This window comes from Haematobia irritans, chromosome 3 (genome assembly GCF_050003625.1).
Source record: "Haematobia irritans isolate KBUSLIRL chromosome 3, ASM5000362v1, whole genome shotgun sequence".
Lineage (NCBI taxonomy): Eukaryota > Metazoa > Arthropoda > Insecta > Diptera > Muscidae > Haematobia > Haematobia irritans.
The window spans coordinates 108825827-108835712 of NC_134399.1; the positions used below are offsets into that span (position 1 = coordinate 108825827).

The window sequence follows — 9886 nt, forward strand, 5'->3', positions numbered from 1 at the left end:
TATCATCGAAGACTTTTTGAGATATAATGAAAATAACAAAAAAATAGGGTAAAAATTTTCTTTTTTTATTTATATCTCCCAAACTAAATTAAATATTAAAAAGATATTTTCTTGCGTATAAAAGTGCATTGAATAAGCTTTCATATGATACCAAGTTTGTCTAGATTGGGCAAAAAACAAAAGAGATATATCAAGTTTTTATTGACCCTTTGGAGGGCTATATCTCAAGACCCGGGTACTTCCCCCGGGTATGGGTCACTTTGTTGGAATCAGCTCACCGAATGACACAACATATATTAATTTTAAGCAATTCGGTGAGGGGCCCATAAACTGCAGTTGAGCCATAATTTTTGCAGATTTTGCAAAACCAAGGGTAACTTTGGTAACACTGTAGCCGTGTGTGAATTATGAACGCCGTCAATTACCAGTTCGACTTCGAATTCTTAGTGGGCGTTTTGTGTTTGCAGCTTCCTTCAATAAAAAACTCTTCAATTCAAGAAATTCGGGATTTCTGTTTATAAAGATTTGGATATAATTGCTATACACGTACGATATACATTAGCACTTTATATACAATCAATGTATATGTAACTTGAAGCTTGCTATTTCAAAATCATTAGGAAGTTTGAGATACCGGCTTTAAAGAAGTGTCTCCGGTCTTTTTCTGTCGAAAGTTAAAGATTAGGTGTGATTTTATTGAGTGGGTGTAGTGAGTGTATAAAATGGCAGTTGAAACTGCTAATCCGACGCATAAAGCCGCGTTCCTACTGACATGGGAAAAACAGGAGCATCTTGTAAAGCTGGCTATTTTAATAATAGCCGCAGTTTTGTGTGAGTATAAACATGTTTTGTGCAGATAGACGTTGTGCGTGTGTGTGTTGAGAAAACCGGTTGAGAAAAAAAAAAAGCCAGCTGACGGTTATTCTAATTTTGTTCCCTGAATGACTTCAGTGCGTCGTATAAAAAGCCAATGTTGCCAGATAAAATTTTTCAATCTAACAATCATCAAAACGGTTAAATATAAATATCAGCATTAAGGTGGGTACTAAGTTCGTGTTTAGCCGTTAAAATCAAAAATAAATCTGCAAAAACAAAATAAAATTATTAATATTTGTTGCAAACTTTATTATATCTTGATGGGTAATGATGCAATCCAAAAATTGTTTATTTTCTGGAAAATAGTTATTTAAGTTCTCATTATTACGCTAAAATAGTAATTGAAATGAAAAACAAAAAACTTTCATTTGTGACTTTGGATCATTCCCCACCAAGTTGTAATAAATAAAAAAAGATTTATTTTCGAAATTAATACCAACTTTAAGGTGGATATTATGGTCGTGTTTAGCTCAAATTTTTCACGATTACTTTTCTTTAGTAATCCATTTTAAGGAATATAAACTTAAAAAAACTTGCGTTGGAGTATTTATGTATTTATTTATTTCAAAAATTTTCCGTAATACAAAGCCTATAAGTCCAAATAATTTATATTACTTATAACAAATCCTGAGTAATTATTATTATATTTATAAAGTCAAGTACTCAAATTATTCTATATACGTTTATAATATTATTCTTGCAGTATTATCAAGTTGTATTAAAATTTGCGTCAAAGACGTATAACTTTCAGAGAATGAAGCCGACCCATTTTTGCCGGCGGCGGCTGACACTAATTTTTTGCCTCCGGCGGCGGCGGCTTGATGGCTAAGCCGATATAAATTCGTCTATTCGGCGGCGGACAATTATCCATTATAAAATCGATTTGAGGTAATCCGAATGGTAATGAGATTAGTTGTACAACCAAACTTACAATCAAATTTTCATTTCATTTACATTTTCTGAGCTAAATGGTTGCAAAGCTATTATAGAATCATGATACTGATGGATTTTGGGTTGAAAGTTAAACATTTTAACAAAAAATACAACAATTATTAATAAATTTTTCTGATTTAAATCAATATTTTTGATTACTTGGCGGCTAATTATGAGTCGAGATGAGTCGATATATTCGGCGGCGGCTTCGGCTGGAAGAAACTGGTCGGCGGCGGCTAAAATCGGCGGCGCGACTCGGCGGCTTCATTCTCTGATAACTTTATACTTTTCTTACTGATTTATTTTTGATTTTAGTGACTAAACTCCAACTTAGTAATCACCTTTAAGAAAATAATGCAAAGCTATGGTTTTCCTGGCGGAAGTACCCGCGTAACTAGTGAACCGATATATAGATAAAAACTTTTTGTAACCGGTTTTTGTACAAAGCAGCCTATAACTCAGACTACTGGCTTGCCCATTTTAAGCCAGCTGACGGTTATTCTAATTTTGTTCCCTGAATGACTTCAGTGCGTCGTATAAAAAGCCAATGTTGCCAGATATAATTTTTCAATCTAACAATCATCAAAACGGTTAAATATAAATATCAGCATTAAGGTGGGTACTAAGTTCGTGTTTAGCCGTTAAAATCAAAAATAAATCTGCAAAAACAAAATAAAATTATTAATATTTGTTGCAAACTTTATTATAACTTGATGGGTAATGATGCAATCCAAAAATTGTTTATTTTCTGGAAAATAAATTGTTATTTAAGTTCTCATTATTACGCTAAAATAGTAATTGAAATGAAAAACAAAAAACTTTCATTTGTGACTTTGGATCATTCCCCACCAAGTTGTAATAAATAAAAAAAGATTTATTTTCGAAATTAATACCAACTTTAAGGTGGATATTATGGTCGTGTTTAGCTAAAATTTTTCACGATTACTTTTCTTTAGTAATCCATTTTAAGGAATATAAACTTAAAAAAACTTGCGTTGGAGTATTTATGTATTTATTTATTTCAAAAATTTTCCGTAATACAAAGCCTATAAGTCCAAATAATTTATATTACTTATAACAAATCCTGAGTAATTATTATTATATTTATAAAGTCAAGTACTCAAATTATTCTATATACGTTTATAATATTATTCTTGCAGTATTATCAAGTTGTATTAAAATTTGCGTCAAAGACGTATAACTTTATACTTTTCTTACTGATTTATTTTTGATTTTAGTGGCTAAACTCCAACTTAGTAATCACCTTTAAGAAAATAATGCAAAGCTATGGTTTCCCTGGCGGAAGTACCTGCGTAACTACTGAACCGATATATAGATAAAAACCTTTTGTAACCGGTTTTTGTACAAAGCAGCCTATAACTCAGACTACTCGATATAAATGGAGTAGCTAACACTTTAGGCTGATATCTCCTTTAGAACCGGTTGCATGTTTATGGAATCGATAACACATTTACCGATTATTTAGTCATCGCCGAGAATTCGTATCGATTAGACACACTGTAATATTCAATCACAGACATTCCGTCCGGAAAAACTTATAGTCTGTAGAACGTATTAGAGTGGAATAGCTAATCTAGATCGCCTACAATTATGCTAGGTTTAGAAAAGACAGTAAAATTCATTCTTACGGTGAGTATTAAGTTCGAGATTAGCCTCTAAAATTAAACAAAATCGGTAAAAGCAGAACAAAATCTTTTTTTTATTATAACTCGAAGAGGAATGATACAAAGCAAGATTTGAAATGATTAGTTTTCTTTAAAATTAACATATAAATAATACAGTAATCGTTAAAAATTGCAATTTTATGGCGATAAGGTCAGTACTATGTTCGCTTTTCGTGTTGAAATTTTCGCGGTTACTTTATTAAAACAATTCGATATAAAGTAGGTAAATTAACACAATTGATGCACAGATTCTTGTTCTTCTAGATTTCTACAAGACTTTACAGGAGTATGTTTGTTTTCATTTATAATTTTGATTATTTCTGGAAAAGTTATCGCGAAAATAAAGTGGGTTTCAACTCGAAAACCGAACATAGACCCACCTATAATGCGAATTTTACATCTTGGAAAATTACTAAAATACCTAACTTGTTTTTAGGACTTTTTCACAAACAACTAATTAACGGCAACACTGGTCATTCATTTGTGAGAGTTGCATTTGCGTTTCCGTTCCTTTTGTTTCAATCCATGTTCATTTCATTTCATTCCACTTTGACAGAATTTTATACTCGTTTCTTCCATTTGATTTTTGTCTCTGACAGCGTTTGCCACGCGTTTATTTTCTGTGCTTCGCTTTGAAAGTGTCATCCATGAATTTGATCCATATTTTAACTATCGCACCACGCGGTTTTTGGCAGAAAATGGCTTCTACAAATTTCATAACTGGTTCGATGATCGTGCATGGTATCCCCTAGGACGGATTATAGGTGGAACTATATATCCAGGTTTGATGGTGACTTCTGCTGCCTTATATCGAATATTATGGCTATTGAATATCACGGTTGATATACGAAATGTATGCGTATTTTTGGCACCATTTTTCTCATCTCTTACCACATTGGTTACTTATGCTTTGACCAAAGAGATTCATGTAAGTATTCACATAAATCTTTAAAACTATTTTTTTGTTATATATAAGATCTAACCTCAACATGTGATGAATTGTAAATTCTTGATAGGAAGGGTATGATACATAATGAGTACCATAAACTATGCTGAACTTTGTTTTTGAAACAAATCTACTTTTCCACATGTTGTAGAGGCCTGTTTGTTAAAGAGAAAATGTTAAGTAAAATTTTGGCCAGACGAAAACTAGTATTTTTGTAATGTTTGGACTAACGCAAACTTAACTCGATAAGCATGGCCGGCCTTCCGTCGGAGTCAAAAATGGGCTTAAGGGTTTTTTTTTTAATTATAAGTTGCTTGAACGGAAATGGGTAAAAATGCGTGCCTGGGTCTTCCGGTCCTCAGGTATGAAATTTTTTGTTCTTTTCCGCAATATATTGGGTATATCCATGGTTATCAAATCGAAATAATCTAATTAAATCTTCACGGACGCGTGACTCGGAAAATAGGCCTCTCAGACAACAAATTTTACATAACATTTTGTGTACCTAACATAGTTTGAACCAACTTGTGCTAAAGTAGATATAGGCCCTTTTTTTGCAATGTCGCATATTTAACTGTAGACATGTTTTTATCTGAGTTTTTTATGTTTTCAGAGTACTGGAGCTGGCTTGGTTGCTGGAGCCCTAATTTCCATCGTCCCGGGTTACATATCACGTTCGGTAGCTGGTTCTTATGACAATGAAGGCATTGCCATATTTTGCATGCTTCTTACCTATTACCTATGGATTAAGGCAGTTAAGACTGGTGCCATTTTCTGGTCTGCCATGTCTGCACTGGCGTACTTTTATATGGTATCGTCATGGGGTGGTTATGTTTTCCTTATTAATTTGATACCCCTCCACGTGTTGGCATTAATGTGCACGGGTCGTTTTTCCCATCGTGTCTATATTGCCTACAGTACATTGTATTGCTTGGGTACAATTTTATCAATGCAAATATCATTTGTAGGATTCCAACCTATTCAGAGTTCCGAACATATGCTGGTAAGTGGAAAAAATTGTATATTTAAAATTTGTATAGAAAAATTTTAATACATACCTTCAAGAGCTAGTTAAATTTAATATTCTTTTTTTCTCTGTCTTCTCATTACAGGCTTTGGGAGTTTTTGGCTTATGCCAAATTCATGCATTTGTTGATTTTCTACGATCTCGAATGTCAACTGAACACTTTGAAGTACTTTTCAAGGCATTGGTTTCCACAATTCTGACAGCTGCCTTTATTGTTGGAATTCTATTGACCATAACTGGAAAGGTTTCACCTTGGACAGGACGTTTCTACTCGTTATTGGATCCATCGTATGCAAAAAATCATATTCCTATTATTGCATCTGTATCAGAACATCAACCGACATCGTGGTCTTCGTTTTATTTCGATTTACAGGTTAGTCCACAATTGTAATGTAAAAGGAAAAATAATCATTGATATCTTATGTAGTTACATTTAACATTCATTTATGATGACAGATATAAACTGTAATGAGTGCTCCTTAATGCTACCAAATGATTACATGCACTTTGATCTCTGATATGTCCTATCCTTTCCCAATATTTTATACAGACGATTTTACACAGACAATATCAATCGAAGGCGAATTTGCTATTTTCGTCCATGTTGAACCATCAATATTGAAAGTAAATAGGCATGGAATAGAAGATGACAAAAAGTTGATTTCCATAACATTAGTCTTAAAGTCGACTAATGGATGCCTATTCTTGGCATTCTAAATTAAACAAAAAACACTTCGACTTTAAAATTATTTCTCCACTCCGAATTTAAGTTCCCAATTGTAGGGATTGCAATCTCAGTATACGATTTTTTTTTACAAATCGATTCACAATCCTTGAAACGTTGGTTCACAACAAGTCGACTTTTGACGTTGTGATTGATTTCTAGAGAATAGCTTTCTCTAGAAATCAATCACAATAAAAAGTCTAAAGCAATCTTCCGAAGTCCGTCTGTCTGACGTAATCAGGTTACATAGTACGAAAACATTCTGAGGTAGATCGATTTTGAATTTTCTTACAGAAGACTTGAGATTTATTCTCATTTGGATTATGGAAATTTGGAATCTGTATTTATTATACAGCCAATAAACTATGGGGGATTGATATCGGTCGAGTTTTTGATATAGTCTCCATTACTTGTTATTTATCACATATTCCTAAATTTTCGAATCTGATATTATATGTCACTTACCGATTGATCTATAAGGTGTTTTGACACAGCCGCACTCAATTTCACCAGCAGTCTCCTGCATTTGAAACACTGAACCACTCTTCGACTTAAAAATTTGGAAATGTCCACTTTTTCACCAATTTTTACAGTTAGATTTTTTCCATTTTTATTCCATTTTTTATTAAGTCAAACATTCGACATTTCCAAGTTTTGGGAGAAGTCACCTTTTGTCATTACTGAAAAATAGATTTTGACATCGCCACACTCTTTCCCTTTTGATTTGTTATCAAACAAACAAAAAAGAAAAAAAGAGGACAAGAATCACGTAATTAATCGATCCAGAAATTATGGTATCATTTCAATCATTTGTTGAACAAATTAAATTTTTAATTCAAATTTTTTTTCAATTCAATTAAAATTTTAATTTGAAAAATTTGGTCATATTTTTTTCAATTCAATTAAAATTTTAATTGGAATAAAATTTCAATTCAAAGAAGACTTTGTTTTTGTCGTTACTGATCGATCGAGACTAATATCTACTATTAACTAATATCAAAAATTGATTTATTCATTATTCGATTTTAAACATTATAAAACCCGTTAAAAAATTATTTTGTAAAGAGTAAATTCTCGATAGTCAGACAAAACTTCCGATTTTAGTCTTGAAGAATTGTTCGATTTGTCAGAATTTAAACTCAAAATGTACCTTTTGGCGATGGTAATTGATGTTCTTCATATTGTTTTTTTACAATAACATAACAATAGAACATTTTTAATCGATTTAAGAAAAAAAAGCTATTTGAAATCGATTGAAGGTGTCCAATAAATAATTCTATAGATAGGAATTTGTACTTAAAACAAACATTTTAGTGAATTTACTTGAGACCATAAAAAATTGCAGGAAATACAATCATTATCCCATATTCCTTTCCATTGAATAATTATTTATAATGATCATGTTGTTAGCTCAGCTTTATAACAGTTACCTCATCTCTATTTTTAGATTTTGGTATTTCTATTTCCCGCTGGCCTCTACTTTTGTTTCGTCAAATTAACCGATGCCAATATCTTCATTATACTCTATGGTGTTACAAGTATTTATTTTGCCGGTGTAATGGTCCGTTTGATGTTAGTTTTGGCCCCGGTTATGTGTGTACTGTCAGGAATTGCAGTATCACATTTATTGGCCAAGTATATCAAATCCATGGAAGCAGCAGCGGCAGCAGCAAAACCTGTAGAAAGCAAGAGGCAATTTAAGAAGATCGAACAACAAAGTGGCGGTGTTAAAAAGGAAGTGGCCATAGCATTTGTTGGAGTTGTGACAATGATGTTGATTGTCTATACGTTCCACTGTACTTGGGTTACTTCGGAGGCCTATTCTTCACCCAGCATAGTTCTAAGTGCTCGTTCGCATGATGGAGGAAGGATAATTTTTGATGATTTTCGTGAAGCCTATTACTGGTTACAAATGAATACTCCAGAGGTAAGATTTCGATGATAGTTAGTAGTATTTATTAATTTAATATGATGAATACTTGAAATTCTTGATAGGAAGAGTATGACACATAATGAGTACTACAACTAAGCTGAAAATATCAAATACAAACATATTTTTCTAAGGGTGTTGTATATCCAACTAAAATACTTTACATTTTTTAAAAATATTTTCAGGATGCCCGTATAATGTCTTGGTGGGATTATGGTTATCAAATTACAGCCATGGCTAATCGAACTATACTTGTGGATAACAATACCTGGAACAATACCCATATATCCAGAGTGGGTCAGGCTATGGCTTCGTCGGAAGAAAAAGCTTATGAAATTATGCGTGAACTTGATGTCGATTATGTTCTTGTCATATTTGGCGGCTTGACTGGTTATTCCTCAGATGATATCAACAAGTTCCTATGGATGGTTCGCATAGGCGGCAGTACTGATCGTGGAGCTCATATTAAAGAAAAGGACTACTATGCCGGTAATGGAGAATTCCGTGTAGACAAAGATGGCTCACCCACACTTCTCAACTGTCTTATGTATAAAATGTGCTATTATCGTTTTGGCCAAGTGTATACTGAAGGTGGTAAGCCACCAGGCTATGATCGTGTGAGAGCTGCTGAAATTGGCAATAAGGATTTCGAATTGGATGTTCTCGAAGAGGCCTATACAACGGAACATTGGCTAGTGCGAATTTATAAAGTAAAAGATTTGAGTAATCGTGGTGTTTAGAACCTATGCGCAACCATGTAATCCCTCCATTCCAATTCTCTATTGTTTACTTAAATGTAGAAATCCTCATATGAAAATTGTTGAATATTTCCAATTGTTTTTACGACAGTATTCTTACTACACATATTTCAGTATTTCTTAAGAAAAAAAATTGTATCATCATGAATCTCACCTTAATAGAAATTATGCATCGAATATTTTAGTCTCTCTCTTTTCTAAGAAAATTTAAAACAGACATGATTGTATGATTGCTTCGATTACTACTATTAAGAACAAACTTCATTGGCAAGCTCCATGACAGAGACAGGCTCTTCTAAATGTAAAATAAAAACACAAAAATATATATTTTATAAAAGAAACTAATGATTTGTTTTTACAATATTCTGAGGTAAGAATTAAAGATCTCAAGAAAGTCGTTTGTGGGTAATTGTTTATGGGGTTCAACGAAAATCGGAGGAGGAAATTTACTAAAGATCTTCTCGAAGCTCATTAACTTGTGGGAAAGCAAATTCAAAAAGAACCGATAACCTGATTTCATTAGCAGGAAGATTAAAAACCAATCCTTTCAACAATTTCCGATTGATTGATTGTCATTGTTTTTCTATAGAAATAAAATTTTGACAAAATTTTCTATAGAAATAAAATTTTGACAAAATTTTCTATAGAAATAAAATTTTGACAAAATTTTCTATAGAAATAAAATTTTGACAAAATTTTCTATAGAAATAAAATTTTGACAAAATTTTCTATAGAAATAAAATTTTGACAAAATTTTCTATAGAAATAAAATTTTGACAAAATTTTCTATAGAAATAAAATTTTGACAAAATTTTCTATAGAAATAAAATTTTGACAAAATTTTCTATAGAAATAAAATTTTGACAAAATTTTCTATAGAAATAATATTTTTACAAAATTTTCTATAGAAATACAATTTTGACAAAATTTTCTATAGAAATAAAATTTTGATTTTGATAAAAAAAAAATGCAAAATAAGATTTTGTAAATTTAGTAGATTTTTTGCT

At 32.0% G+C, this 9886-nt stretch overlaps 1 protein-coding gene and 2 non-coding genes across 3 annotated transcripts; all 3 read left to right on the forward strand.

Moving 5' to 3' along the window:
* Positions 1-437: 437 nt before the first annotated feature.
* Positions 438-9220, forward strand: Stt3A (catalytic subunit 3A of the oligosaccharyltransferase complex). The gene is made up of 6 exons (XM_075300688.1): positions 438-831; positions 4094-4422; positions 5054-5443; positions 5553-5840; positions 7639-8118; positions 8307-9220. Exons 1-6 carry the CDS (start codon positions 723-725, stop codon positions 8859-8861), a joined length of 2151 nt encoding a protein of 716 aa, XP_075156803.1. The 5' UTR covers positions 438-722; the 3' UTR covers positions 8862-9220.
* On the forward strand, positions 4479-4560 carry LOC142232461 (small nucleolar RNA Me28S-U3344). The gene has a single exon (XR_012721141.1). It is a non-coding gene; the product is annotated as a small nucleolar RNA Me28S-U3344 (small nucleolar RNA).
* LOC142232460 (small nucleolar RNA Me28S-U3344) lies at positions 8153-8232 on the forward strand. Its single transcript, XR_012721140.1, has one exon. It is a non-coding gene; the product is annotated as a small nucleolar RNA Me28S-U3344 (small nucleolar RNA).
* Positions 9221-9886: the final 666 nt, after the last annotated feature.

Coding starts and splice junctions, on each gene's coding strand:
- Stt3A (XM_075300688.1), top strand. CDS start 723: ATGGCAGTTGAAACTGCTAATCCGACGCATAAAGCCGCGTTCCTACTG. Junction 832..4,093: donor AATAATAGCCGCAGTTTTGT/GTGAGTATAAAC, acceptor TGTCTCTGACAG/CGTTTGCCACGCGTTTATTT. Junction 5,444..5,552: donor AGAGTTCCGAACATATGCTG/GTAAGTGGAAAA, acceptor TTCTCATTACAG/GCTTTGGGAGTTTTTGGCTT.